The following is a 14,019-nucleotide window of genomic DNA, read 5'->3' on the forward strand; positions in this document are numbered from 1 at the left end:
CCCACACACACACACACACACACACACACACAGACACACACCCCACCCCGCCCTGCTGTATAGGAGCTCCAGGCTGAAAGAGACACAAAACAACAACAAAGTTTTGGATCTTTGAGGTGGTTTTTGTGTCACTTTGTGGCCATTTTTCCTCTCTTGTATTGACAGTCACTTCATACAGAGGTAGTTGACCCCTGACCTCTGGGACCCGGGGGGGGGGCAGCTACGTCTGAGATACTGATATCATCCGAAGCTGTAAAGGTTTTGTTCATAGGCAGGGTAATTATATACTGTGTGGTAGAGCTGTAATTTTCATGGCCAAATCAAACAGTGGACCTTCAGAAACTGGGGGTGGACTTGGAGATAGGAACGTATCTATTGCAGCTGGATGCACACATGCATTTCGATGCCAACTACGCAGCTCACTAAAAGTCTAAACTAGATTTCTCAGATCCCTCTCTCAAACCCATTTCTTGGATTCAGCTTTCTTTTAATCCTTCAGGGCCCTGAGGCGGTTGCGGCAGCGCTGGCGGGTTGTAAGATTCTGAAAGAGATGGCACGACTGGAATCTGAGGCTGAGTCTGCACGCAGCATGAAGGAGGCCAAGTACGAGCAGTTTGCACTTGGTGAGTACGTGAACCGTCCAACGACGAGGGTTGAGCGTGTGATCAGGGAAAAAGTAAGGGTCAAACATAGCAAGAGGTATGTTCACTGACCTCCTGACGGCGCCGTCTTTCACAAACACGATCCAGCGGGAGCGAGTAAAGCATGAATCTGAATGTGCGAATGCTTCAAATGAAGCCGAGTGTTTGACACTGTGTACCTGTTACTGTGGCAGATGTCTTTGGAGAGTGTTACTCAAACAGTGAAGACAGAGCTTATGCTTTGTTGGTGAGGAGAACACACTGCTGGAGCAAATCTACAGTCCTCAACCTGGCAACAGAGGCAGACGCCAAATCCTTCTTTGCCCACGACGGAGTGCAGGTAACAAGGAGACGCATTCATATGCTCCACATTTGGTTCTGATTGAACTGATTCTTTCAGCTATTGTAAAAACATTTAACTTTCACCCAACAGTTTCAAAGTATTGTGTGTTTGATGTAGCGAAGTAGGTGATTTATTTTGCTGCCCTCTATTAGTATTGAAGTACTGCAGTTATCAAACACTTTTCCAGGGCATTGCACACCTACTTCAAATCCATAGCTCATGCTCCCTCTTGTCTAAATATCCCTGCAACAGACGTCTTTGTCATTAGAAAATCATTATTGGGAGTTAATTGGTAATTCAATGTCATCAGAGAGAGTTAGTGTGCAGAAAAGTCTTGACAGTGAAGTAACAGTGTATTTAAAGCACACAGTGGGAATGATATAGGCTTTTTTTAATGTGAGACCATTAATTATATTTTGGTAAACGTGTAATGTTTCAAGAGAATATGGATTTTTCTGGTCTGTTTGCGACAAGAACATGACCAAGAAAAGCATTTCCTCATCCCAAACTGCAACTGCAGGAGTTGTGGAGAAGGACATGGTTCACACACGACATGAAATGATTTGACGAAGTGGAAAAATTTGCATTTTTCATTTATTTATTTTTTTGCCTGTGAACCATCTGGGGCAACTCCCTGCATGATGCTTCCATGGATACAGTCACAAACTGTAAGGCAGAACTATCCTCGGGCCTGTGGTGCCCTCTTGTGGTTAATATCATTCACCTGTTCAGTTAGTTTACCCCCCTGTAATGAAACTATCTGATGATTTTTTTCCCCTAAATTACATGAAACCGAAACGTTTTACCGCAGGCTCTCCTCACAAAGATTTGGTGGGGGGCGATGACGACAGACACGGCCATCTCCAAACTAGTGGTGTCTTTCTTCTGTCCGCCGCTCATCTGGACCAACCTCATAAAGTTCAGGTGATCAGTCTCACGCTTTGCCCCCTACCATTTGCCCCTCCAGCCGTGCGGATGTGCTGCACGGTTGGTTTTGTTGCGCTGCACTGACTCACTCATGTTTGTGTGTTTCCCAGTGACGAGGAACTTGACAACCGCAACGGCCGCGAGCAGTTTGTGGAGCTGGACAGTCTGGATACAGAGAAGGCTTTACTGTTGACTGACGATGATGACCCTCTGTGAGTCATATATATAATATATAATATATAACATATAATACTTAAATTGATCTTTAAATAATGATTACATTTTTTTTTTTTAAAAGTGAGCATTCCATTACCCTGCATTATACAATAAAGCTGCACATGACCTCAGCCCAAATTCAGCTAAAGTATAAAAATCATATGCACTACACCAATTCACATCTTAATTTCAACTTCCTGTATATTCAACTTTGTTTTTCCCTGAGGGGAATTGCACTTGTCTTGCAGCCAAAATGCATGAAACATAATAAAAATGGCTAAAAAACAGACCGCAGAAGCTCACACAAAACAATGTACATCAGCAACGGCGTAACATAAAACCTGGAGTACATCCAGCCCTGCATCATCAAAGCCGATCATCAAACGTTAACGCAGCATCAGTAATATTCCCGTGTTCCAATTAAAGAGGCCAGGATACACCAGGTGTTTAGATCATTATATACTTGTTATGTTTTGTATGTTAATAAAAACCCCTTTGATTTCCAGGGACTCTCCACCTGGAGATCCAGCAGCTCAGAGCTGTGCCTCTGTCTGGTGGCGTTTCTTAATCCGCCGCTGGCGTCGCTTCTGGAGCGCTCCCGTCACCGTGTTCCTCGGTAACGTCATCATGTACTTCGCCTTCCTCTGCCTCTTCACCTACGTGCTCCTGCTTGACTTCCGCCCACCGCCGCCCTCTGGTCCCGGGGCCCCGGAGATCATGCTCTACTTCTGGGTCTTCACATTGGTGCTGGAGGAGCTTCGGCAGGTGACCGTCAAAGCATCCGGCCTCGCTGCTTTTTCCAAACAGATTTTTCAAGTTCTCAGATCATTATTTAGTGATTTCTTTTTAGGTTTTCCACACCTATCAGTCTACGCAGTGTGACACCCATTTTGAAGCTCTGCCATTTTTATTAGACGTGCTCGCGTGACAGAGTTCATACCTGCCAACACAGACACATCTGAGTGGGATCTGATGTGAATCGCTGCAATGAGCTCATTCTCTCTGGGGCTTTAAGGATTCATGAGCCTTTCACCTCTCTGCCCGACTCCCTCCCGATGAGCCAGGTCAGACAAGCATGAGCCCTTATTTCACTGATCCCGTTCAGACTTGCTCCCATGGGCACAAAAGCCCCAGATGAGACAGGGCTTCACCTCCGTTCCCCCCCCTCCGGCTCACTTTTCAACGTGCATCTCAGAAAGTCCCTGAGCTGAACAGAACTATGGCGCGGGTTTCCAAAAAAAGAACCACCATAGTGCCACAGGCGGCTCTGGCCTGCTACCAAAACCCAGCAGGGCTCCTGTGCCTTCAAAGGGATGGCTCTGGGGTGCCTGCTTCTCCCTAAAGGAGGACAGTGCCAATGGGGCCCCTGTTTCTTATCATAATTGTCGTAGAACAAGGTTAGAGATTATGGGTTTACCAGCTTTTTAAATCTAATAGATGAGCCGGTGCAAGACTCCTCGCTCTCACAAAGCTGTGACAACATGTACAGTATGTTGCTATATATGTATATCTATATATAGACTATTCCCCCTGAACATTGTGCAGGTACCCGGAGCTGCCAAAGCCGCTTCGAATGTTAAATGGGTGTGTTACATACAGACGTGAAAGATTGTTATTGTATCATTAGATTTTAGTAGCACGTTGCGTTTTGTCTGTGCTTGTCAGATCAGATCAGATTTTACGTCCAGTCAATGCAGACAACCGTCACGTTGGCATTTATTTGTCGACAGTCGGAGCACACACACACACACACACACACACACACACACGCACACACACACACAACCACACACACAACCACACACACCAGTCTGTTACTTTATAAAAGCAGTATTCTGCCTCTCAGCTAGTCAGCCAGTTGTGCCATCGAGAGACCGAGCGCTGCTGCCTCGGTGCACTTACAGGTGCCCTGATCGACCCACGAGAGACACTCAACCTCAGCACTTCAGGTGTAAGAGACATTTTACAGGAGCGAAAAAAGTGGGACACTGCAGGTGCTACTGAAGCAGTGGGGTGCTTTCTAACTCCCGTCTGGTGCTGCAGGTGTGTCTGAATAGAGCTCCGGTGTGTGACCTGGCCGAGGGCGTGATTACATGAGAGAATTATTACTGAGCTCTAGTAGAGAGAGAAAATAACCTCTGTTCAGACACAGCTGATGGATAAAAGGTTCAAAGGTTTGTTCAAGCCTCATCTACCTATAAACATCTGGAATTCTTCAGGGTACATGAATGGAAACTTCACACCAGCGCACAATGTTTTCATTTTTTAAAAATATATAACTGATTTATTTTGTCCCATTCTTTCAGCCAATAGCAACATGTTCAAGGAGGCACATTACAAACACTGTATATAATAAATTTTAGTTTCTGTCATAACAAAACAGAACAGTGACACACACATCACTTTCTATCAGATTAATGATGCCACTAAACCACACAAAGGGTCAAAGAGTATGATCGGAAAAAGAAATGTCGGAATGAGAAATGAAACAGAAATAAATGTCAGATCACACTTTTGGTATCAAAGATAAATCGCTGTGATCTCCTCTTGAACTCCCTTTACAACTGTCTATGTCTTATAGTAAAACATCAACTGTCTTTTATGACGCAGAGCTTTTTCACGGATGAAGAGATGAGCATCTTGAAGAAGTTCAAGCTCTATGTCGAGGACAACTGGAACAAGTGCGACATGGTCGCCATCTCACTCTTTGTTGTTGGGGTTTCATGCAGGTGATAAAAAAAAAATGAAGATGAAGGAATGAATGAACTAATGACAGAATGTGAAGGAGGGGCAGAAATGAAAGAGTAATGTCCGTGTTAATTGGATTTTGCAGGATGGTCGATCACACCTATGAGGCAGGGAGGACCGTGCTGGCCATAGACTTCATGGTCTTCACTCTACGTCTCATCCACATCTTTGCCATCCACAAGCAGCTCGGCCCCAAGATCATTATTGTGGAGAGAATGGTGAGCGGAGCAAAAATACCACTGTCTCAACATGAGAGTGAAGTTCTTGGTCACAGATGAATACATGTCCGTTTCTCCATCCGCCAGATGAAGGATGTTTTCTTCTTCCTCTTCTTCCTGAGCGTGTGGCTCATTGCGTACGGCGTTGCCACCCAGGCTCTCCTCCACCCCAACGACCCCAGGATCGACTGGGTGTTTCGCAGAGCCTTGTACCGCCCCTACCTGCACATCTTCGGTCAGATCCCCTTGGAGGAAATAGATGGTAAAATCACAGCGGATGCAACATTTCTTCTATATTTAATTGGTATAAAGAAGATGCGACTTCCAAATGTGTGCTGTGCAGCGTGACAGTTTATTGTCATGTTACATTTTGTTCATTCATGCAGCCCGGGATGGCTCTCTGTTGGCCTGAATGTTGCTGAATGCTAATCTAATTTTCTTGTTCTTTCATAAACGGAGCACAGCTGCTCGCATGCCTGAAATTAACTGCACCGATGACTCAGAGGAGATTATCATGGGCCTACGGCCGCCGTGTCCCAACATCTATGCCAACTGGCTGGTCATTCTGTTGCTGGTTATCTTCCTTCTTGTCACCAATGTCCTGCTGCTCAATCTGCTTATTGCCATGTTCAGGTGGGAATCCAGGAAACTGCCCCCATGATTGTCCATCTGATGAAATGAGTTGAGCTGGTGGCTTCTTTGTACATTTTATTGGCTTTTATTTCTTTCTTCTTCTTCTTCTTCTTATTTCTTTTTTACCCATTTACAGCTACACATTCCAGGTAGTGCAGGGCAACACGGACATCTTCTGGAAGTTCCAGAGATACAACCTGATAGTGGAATACCACAGCCGTCCGGCACTGGCTCCGCCCTTCATCATCATCAGCCACCTCTCTCAGATCCTCCTCAGCCTGGTCAAACAGCCCGAGTCCAAGCAGGAGCACCTGGGTATGAAGGGTCCATACGCACATTTCCGTTTATTTCCGGACTATTTCATTACTTCAAGCACATGATGTAGTTCCTTGTGGCTTATCTGGCTAAATTAAAAATTAGGTTAAATGAAATACAGGCAAACAGACTGTGTTTTTTATCTCTGTCCTTCACCTGCTCTGTCCTTGGAAATTGCCTGTTGGTTAATTGGTTATTGGACTACCTCCTAGTGTGTGTGTGTGTGTGTGTGTGTGTGTGTTTTGCCAGAGAGGGAGCTGCCGGCAGGGCTAGACCAGAGGCTGATAACATGGGAGACGGTGCAGAAAGAGAACTACCTGGCCAAACTGGAGCGCCAGCATTGGGAAAGCAGTGAGGAGAGACTCAAGAGCACCTCCTCTAAGTAATTGTCATTTTGCAATTGTGTTACTGTGGATAAAACTGTCATGCACTCTCATCATAGCAAGATAAAATCCTTTTTTATACAGTCTACACTACCTGCCCAGCACCACGCCGTAGCTCGTTTTAAAGCTCTTCTGCCCCCTGGTGGTACAAAACGATCACTGCAGCATTGAATATGTTTTTAACTGATTTTTGTTTGATACCAAGGGTTCAGAGCTTGCTGAGGATTGTCAGTGGGTTTAAGGACCAAGAGAAACGACTGGCATCCATGGAGGCTCAGGTAAACCTGGAAAAGTGACCTCAACAGCACGATTTCACACATCACCTGCTTGCATTTTCCTCAACATGTTTCAAATTAAAAATATAGGAAGCACTAAGTCTCTGGTTTCTGGCTCACCCGTCTCTAGGTCAGATATTGTGGAGAGGTGTTGTCCTGGATGGCAGAGTGCTTTGCTCAGAGCACACTCAAGTGTGGGAAAGAAGCTCCGAGATCTCCACGTGAGTCAAAAAAACCTGACACAGGAAAGACTGACTCATACTATGACAACAGACAAAACACAACAGCCATTCTAGCACCACTGTATGCATTTTATATTTATTTTGAATATTAATATGGCATTCAATTTCAGCATCGCTAACAGGCTACAAGGCGAGCAGCTCCAACGACGCAGCTCAAGGAGAACCAGAGAAAGAAGACAAACAGGACAGAGGGGAAGCCAAACCGGGTCACCCGGGATACGGAGCTAACAAAAAATTTCCTTACATTGATGAATAAACGTGATGATAGTAGGTGCTAGCACATGCGCAGGTAATTCTTGTAGCATATCTGAGATTTTAAGAATATTTTGAGGTATGATCATTGTTGTGGGAAAGGGAACCTTGATTTGGTTTGGACCTTATTTTAAATGAATAAAAATGATGTTGAATGTGTTCACAGCTTTTTCTTGTTGTAAAACTTTCTAAACAAGTTTTCAATACCTTTTCTTACAGGAAATATTTTAGCAACAAAAGATAAAGCAAGTTATCAAATAAGTCACTTATGGATGACATATCTTTGATCCTTGGTTACATGGCAATATCACACAGTAATGTATCAATGTATAGTCCAAGACAGTGGGAGACAGTATGCTCAACTTTAATTTGAGGCTATTTCCATCAGCATTGGATCATATGCTAAGATTCACAATAAGAACCTGTTCATTTACATTAAGAGTTATCATTGTTAATACAGTCACATCACTGAACAGCGACACACCAATACATAACACAATCTACTGAGGAGGCTAAACAGCCTTAGCGCCTTAAACAGGGTTTTACATTGAAGACACCGAACCATGATGGTGGATTTATGTCTACTGTTGAAATGCTTTTGATAGTGCGCAGTAGGCACATTAAGCACAGGTGACATGAGGCACAGGTGACATGAGGCACATTAGGCAGGAGTTTGTGGCAGCCCAAAGCAACATGAGCAACTCGGTGACTCGCTGTAACGTATTCATCAAAAATATACAGTCAAAAAAATAGTGAAGCATTACATGTTGAATTTGGAGAACATGAGTTTGACTATTGAGACTCCTAATCTTTACACTGACCTTAGTTTAAAACAAAACAAAAAGCACCCTGTGGAGTTTTTGTTTACAGTCAACATACACCGCGTCACAGAGGCAGGACATATCTATCGAATGCACTTCCTTCCTCACAAAACATTTGGAAAGCAGACTTTTGAATATCTTGAAACTTGCAGTATTTCCCATCTTTAAATACAAGAACTAGTCGTCGTCGTCTTCTTCTTCTTCACCCTGTCTTGGAGCTTTGCTCAGCTGATTACCGCCATGAAACTGTCCTCCTGTTTTTGATGGACATGGTATGATGTGTTTCTTTGCTTTGTCTGCCGCTTCAATTCCCCCCAGGTGACACGATGCTCCTCTGCATCTTGTGTGACCCACAGATAAATTAAACAGAACTGAACAGCGCCCCATTTATTCCAATGGAAGCCGCTCACCTGACATGAAAAAGTTCTTCAGGCTTCCATGTTTTTGGCATGAAAATAACACAATGTTAGAGCTATTCCAGAAGTTTTATTCTTGTTGGACTAAGGTCTCATATTGTGATAAGAAGAGTGATTTCAGTGCGTTTGTGGCACTTCTTTGTTGTGCGGCCATTTCTTTTATATGATCTGGACCCAAGTGTTTCATATTTCTCACGATCCCAAACGTGGCGACTGCAAATAAAAAAATGCCACACAGCCCAGCGCTGTTTCACCTGTTTGCCTTTCCTACACTACTCATTTTCATTCCTTCCCCCTGCAGTCATTAAGAATGCATACAAGTGGATCTGTGTGTGTGTGTGTGTGTGTGTGTGTGTGTGTGTGTGTGGTCGTAGACGATGAGGTAAAACATAGAAATGGGGATCTGCTTGCCAAAACGCTGCTCCAATCTGCCAGCAGAGATCAAAAACTCCACAGGGTGCATACCGTCTCCAACAAACACAAGAAGAGAGCAAAGTTTGTAGTTATGTTCAGTCTGCAGGCAGAGAGAACATCTCTTTAACTGGTTATGTTGAGCTGATTACACATTGGCTATTTACACAATTTGAACAAAGGAGGCTTGGTGAATGTTGGTACCATATAGGTGAATGCATACATTTCAAAATGAATAAAAAAAAAAGGATCGTATTGTGCATGTGCATATCTATTGAAACAAAAACTATTTTGACATTTAAAAGTTGGTAAACAAATAAATACTAGTATACTTGCCGTTTCCAAATATTAAATGGCCGTCAGCATTAATCTCCCTCCTCCTGATGTGAACCAATAAAATCAACTGAGAAGTACAGAGACATTGAGAGATGTATCGCACTGTCATAGATATGCGTTTGACTTTAGTCCCTTGAAACTGATGCCTCAGGCCCTCTGGGCTGCACTGTTGGTCCCTCGCGGTGAGGCATATTGTCAAATCGTGGCGTCACTTCACAGCGGATAAGCAGGGTGTCGTCTTTAACGTAGGCTCTCTGGCTCAGGTTTTGCAGGTGCATGAAGGTAACGTAGCCGAATCCTTTGGGGTTGCGCAGGATGGTGGGCTTCTGAAAGGCTTGCAGGTCTGGCTTCGTTTCCATCACCTCCATGTGGTGCTGACCCTCGGGGCCGTGGTCTAGGATGGCGAGCCGGATGGTGCCTTGTAATGGCCAGGTCAGTTGCGCGTCAAAAGCTCCCTGCATGGTGTGCACAAACAGGGAGATGTAGTTGGAGCAGCGCGGGGCGTTAGGGGTCTGCAGGTGTAAACGCAGGCACAGCTTGTAGCCCGGACAGCCCGTGTAGAAGCCGGGGCTGTGCTCCACCACCGGCAGGCCTGCTTCCTGGTTCCGCAGGTGAGCGGAGAAACCTTTGAGGCGCCAGATGAAGATACCGTGGCACTGCTGGGCCTCCAGCTCCCTCACTGTGTCCTCCAGCATTGACACCCTACGCCTGAGCTCTGCAAGCTGGCCTACCTGTGAAAGCGATAGGAGAATAGTTTCACAGGACTGAGGCTTAAAAGGCAAGATCTAAAAAGGCAAGTCTCCAACAGCTAGAGACAACATGCTGCCAACAAAAACAGGCTGTTCAGGAAAAGAAGAGGCGAAGGAGAAGGAGAAGGCAATATGCTTACCCTTTAGAAAAATCACATTGAAGCTGGTGAATAGAGCTACAGAATATATATATTTTTTTGTAAATGTTAAGTTTGACATCACCCCTTTAGTGTGGATACCTCCACATAAATGACCAAAGCCTAATAAAATAAGGCAGTGACTGACAACACACATGAGGTTAGATTACTTTGTTTGCCCTTGTCATTTCAAAGCTCATCTATACATCATCTAAAAAGAGGCTGAGGTCAGGAGGGGGACATGTGAATGAACATACTGTTAGCCAGGTGCACTCGGACATCCCGTACCTGTGTTTCTTTAAAGATGATGAGCTCACGTAGCTGGTGATCCTGCTTCACCAATCGTCCATCCATGTCTCTGATCCTCTGCATCTCTTCACTGGGCTGAGATGGAGCACAGTTGCTGCTGCAGCTTACAGGACCTCTGGGCCCACTAGAGGCCGGTACTAATGCTGCAGCTCCTTGATCCTCAGAAGAGACAGAAGGTCCGAGCGCCCACAGGGATTTGGGTGTGGTGCCATTGAGGCTAAGGCCACGCAGGAACTCGGCCATGTAGCGCATGTGCATCTGTGTGAACTCCTGCATGTGCTGAGCCAGGTTGTGGCGCTGCATCTGCAGAGGGAGGACAGTTTTTCTCTGTGACATCTGCTCTGCAGGACTAACAGTCCTGTAACAAACCCAAGTTTTGAACAGATGTTCTCTCAACAGTGTGTAGAAGATTTGTAACATAAGAGACTTTGAATTGTGTCACCTACCCTCTCCTTACATCCAAAGGTGCTAAAGTTACAGGCGATGGGTGCTTTTGGACAATCTGTATCACAATGAGATTCAATCTGAAACACAAACATGATCGGCTCGGTTTCATTCAGATTTAATTTTTCAAACAAGCATTTCAGGAAGTGGGTTATCACTGTGTAATTGTGAACAAATGTAAATAACTAATCTGACACAAAACCCATTCAAACATCTCTATCAGCACTTGGTATTGCAGAAGTGTCAACTATGACATGAACTGCGGTTGGGTTTTGATTGGTTCCCCATTGTTTAAATAAAAGAGAAGTTCTTGTAAACAGAAGTTACCTTGAATGATTAACAGGTCACTACTTCAAACTAAAAACATTTATGACCAGAGGCCTTTCTCGTGGCAGCGACTGTGGCACTCACCTGGTCTCTGATGAGATCCATCTCACAGTACTGGCACTTCACGTTGGCAAAGGGACACTGCTGCTCGTGACGCTGTAGGAGCAACCAAAAACCAGATTGTAAGGAGACTAATCCTCACTGATATACACAATGCAGCTACGTGATTCTGCTGTGAGAACTATTCCTGGAAAAGAAACGAGAGTGGCAGTAGTCAACAGTACCTCTCTATCCTCGTAAACAAAGGATGCCACACAATCTGGACATGACATGGGTCTCCTTTGGCACTCAACAGTTGTGTGCTCCTCTACGTGGCTCTTTCTCACAGACTGTTGGCACTGAGGGCAAGGCACAGTGGCAAACTGACAGAGTGCCAAATGATTCTGGAGGGAAAACAATACATTGGAACAATGGCGTTAATTATATTCTGTAGTAGGACAGCGGTGGCTCATATATAACAATTTCATTGTCTACAGCAGAGAAAGATGCAGCTCTTAACTTGACATCCATCCCATTTTTAACAGGCACAAAACAAGGACACAGTGTCGCAGCCTCTGAAATCATCCGAGAGCCTTCATCGACAGTCTCTTTAGTTCAGGAAGACGACGACTTGTTCCTTATTTTCTGAGGTTGGTGGTCAATGGTAATAACGGATCAACCATAAGAGATCACAATTACCTGTTCTGTGATTATTTATGGTCTATAAAAGTATAATAAACAAATTAATCACAATGATCTTGATATCATTTAAATCTTATGGTGCAAAACAGGGTCATTTTAAACTCCAAAATTACATTTTTTAAGTTCAAAATCAAAGATGACTGTCACCCTTAAAAAAGTTCTCACCTCTAAGTGTCGTAGCTCCATTTTATCAGCACAGCCGGAGTTCGGGCAGCGAACAGTAAGTGACAGAATCTCCCGTTTGGCAAAGTTATCAGGAAACAGCTGATCCTCTGACAGCATTTCATTGTCCACAGGGCATCTCTGTCCTGTATCACTGTTTTGCAAGAGGAAGAACAGTGATTGTTTAGGCTGAGCATTAATATTATCAGTTTCTGCATGGTGCGTTATGTTTGAGCAGGAAGCCTAGTGGCAGTGAAAATACTGCATCATTTAGACACATAGCTAAAGGACATTTTGACAGATTGTTCTGTTGCTAATAAAACAAATGAACAACTCTTCAAGAATGTGCCATGAAGCTGGCGTTAAAGAATGCACCATAAACCTGAGTTAGTCTTCAATGTTGCACAATAGCATACCGAATGGACTTCTCAATGCAGTTCTTGCAGAAGCGGTGACCGCAGGGTGTTTGAACGGCATTCCTCAAAGCCATGAGGCAGATAGGGCACTCATATTTACTCTCTAGCGACGGGTCAAACTCTACATCGTAGCCCTGCAGGGGGGTGGCAGCCTGAAAGCTGCTGGAGCTGCTGCTGTTGAAGGTGCCATGGTTCTCTGATGGGCTGAGAAGGGACTCCCGTTCCTTTTCCAGCATGGCCAAGGCACAGCCGGACAGCTCTCCACCAACAGCTCCTTCATAACTGTCCTCCTCCAAACTCCCCTTACTGCTATCAAAGCAAGCCATCTGTGGAGAGGGGGACAAAAACATGCAATTTATTTATTTATTTTTCAAAAATGGGACTACAGCAGCCTTAAATAGTACCAAAATAAATAAATAAATAAATAACAGTTTGCTAAAGCCTGAGGGGATTTCCTCAAAAGGCATGTTTTGTCCGACCCATCACATATTCAATTTCATGTTATTAACAGTTGTTTTGTGTCTCAGTGAAGTGAGGTCTCTGTTTTGTTTTATAAATTAATTCCTTTCAGCTAAATGACAATACAGTATTGACTCCATGATTTCTGCAGGGTTCACTGAGTTATAGACCCTTGTAGACCTTTTCAACACCACACAAAATGCAATATAATATTCGTTTCACAGTCAAACTGGCCTTGATGTGATAAATATCAATGAATATAAGCAAAGGTGATAATACCTTGACTTATTTACAAAGGGCATGAGTTTACAGACATTTTTGTCAGTACTTCCCAGCAGAATGTAACAATAATTTCTTATAATATCATTAATTTAACATTAACAATGGCCTGGAACTGGGTAAGTAAAAGAAAATGGATGGTTTAACTAATTAAGATCCTCATTATGACTTTACATATGGCCACAGGTCAGGAACTAAAGTATTGGGGATTTTCCAGGCAGCTTTTAGTAAGATCACAAACCAAACTATTTTAATAGCTCGCATGACTGCCTACAGCAGGATTGAAAATATAATTTTATCATTATAACATAGACCTTTGTGAATAAAAACAAGACGTTCTTTACAGGACCTTCTTTAGCTTTGAGTCTATATAGAATTACACAGTTGCTGGTGTAAGTAATAAGCTGCAGCTGTGCGCCACATCTACTAGTCATACTTTCATCCAGTGACTTAAAATTGTAAAATATATAGTGTGGGTGTCGAAACTGTAGCGCTAAAGTCTTGACACGTCCACTTAATAAACGGCGTCGGCAATGTTGTCACTTGATGGACCAGTCATGCCCCTGGATGCGGAACTGCAACTTCGAGCCTGACTGTGCTGAAAAGAGATTAAAAGTAAGATACTGACCAAAAAAGCAGACAACAAACACGCGTCCTCGTCGGCAACACAGCAACGACAGCGTTGAAGTAATGACTACGTTTGTGAAAGCAAGAATTCTTATAATATACGTACCTTTGACGTGAAAACGTCTCAGACTTTTCGTTTCTGCAGAATTTCCTGTTTTTTTTTTTTTTTTCGAAACGTCATCAAAGATAAAC

At 43.9% G+C, this 14,019-nt stretch overlaps 2 protein-coding genes across 6 annotated transcripts in view; one reads left to right on the top strand and one right to left on the bottom strand.

Annotated features, from left to right (window-relative positions):
- The window catches only part of trpm5 (transient receptor potential cation channel, subfamily M, member 5), an 18,475-nt gene extending 11,123 nt beyond the window's left edge, over positions 1-7,352 (top strand). The window contains exons 13-26 of the mRNA XM_023393159.2: positions 500-623; positions 836-981; positions 1,796-1,908; positions 2,022-2,123; positions 2,634-2,892; positions 4,738-4,856; positions 4,961-5,093; positions 5,181-5,355; positions 5,558-5,726; positions 5,863-6,041; positions 6,291-6,423; positions 6,630-6,702; positions 6,830-6,920; positions 7,052-7,352. Of these exons, the coding sequence (XP_023248927.1) occupies positions 500-623; positions 836-981; positions 1,796-1,908; positions 2,022-2,123; positions 2,634-2,892; positions 4,738-4,856; positions 4,961-5,093; positions 5,181-5,355; positions 5,558-5,726; positions 5,863-6,041; positions 6,291-6,423; positions 6,630-6,702; positions 6,830-6,920; positions 7,052-7,197 (1,962 nt within the window). The 3' untranslated portion in view covers positions 7,198-7,352. The remainder of the gene's footprint in view (positions 1-499; positions 624-835; positions 982-1,795; positions 1,909-2,021; positions 2,124-2,633; positions 2,893-4,737; positions 4,857-4,960; positions 5,094-5,180; positions 5,356-5,557; positions 5,727-5,862; positions 6,042-6,290; positions 6,424-6,629; positions 6,703-6,829; positions 6,921-7,051) is intronic.
- Positions 6,990-13,990, bottom strand: traf6 (TNF receptor-associated factor 6). 5 transcript variants are annotated; one of them, XM_023393163.2, is made up of 9 exons: positions 13,934-13,989; positions 13,550-13,798; positions 12,463-12,788; positions 12,050-12,200; positions 11,428-11,586; positions 11,228-11,299; positions 10,819-10,896; positions 10,352-10,675; positions 6,990-9,908 (listed from the first exon to the last, which is right to left on the bottom strand). In XM_023393163.2, exons 3-9 carry the CDS (start codon positions 12,786-12,788, stop codon positions 9,303-9,305), a joined length of 1,716 nt encoding a protein of 571 aa, XP_023248931.1. In that variant the 5' UTR covers positions 13,550-13,798; positions 13,934-13,989; the 3' UTR covers positions 6,990-9,302. The 5 variants fall into 5 exon arrangements, with proteins under 5 accessions (XP_023248931.1, XP_023248930.1, XP_023248928.1 ...); XM_023393162.2 differs by lacking the exon at positions 13,550-13,798 and having other exon boundaries at positions 13,934-13,990; XM_023393160.2 differs by having other exon boundaries at positions 12,463-13,798.
- Positions 13,991-14,019: the final 29 nt, after the last annotated feature.

Source organism: Seriola lalandi, unplaced genomic scaffold (genome assembly GCF_002814215.2).
Source record: "Seriola lalandi dorsalis isolate HSWRI2012SDOR001 ecotype SW California unplaced genomic scaffold, Sedor1 jcf7180002054929, whole genome shotgun sequence".
NCBI lineage: Eukaryota > Metazoa > Chordata > Actinopteri > Carangiformes > Carangidae > Seriola > Seriola lalandi.

Bases quoted from the DNA above. Each gene is read 5' to 3' on its own strand.
- traf6 (XM_023393160.2), bottom strand. From the start codon at position 12,812: ATGTTTTTGTCCCCCTCTCCACAGATGGCTTGCTTTGATAGCAGTAAG. The intron at 10,897-11,227 runs GTGAGTGCCACA...TTTGTGTTTCAG, and splicing joins TGGATCTCATCAGAGACCAG to ATTGAATCTCATTGTGATAC. The intron at 9,909-10,351 runs GTACGGGATGTC...TCGCTTTCACAG, and splicing joins TCATCTTTAAAGAAACACAG to GTAGGCCAGCTTGCAGAGCT.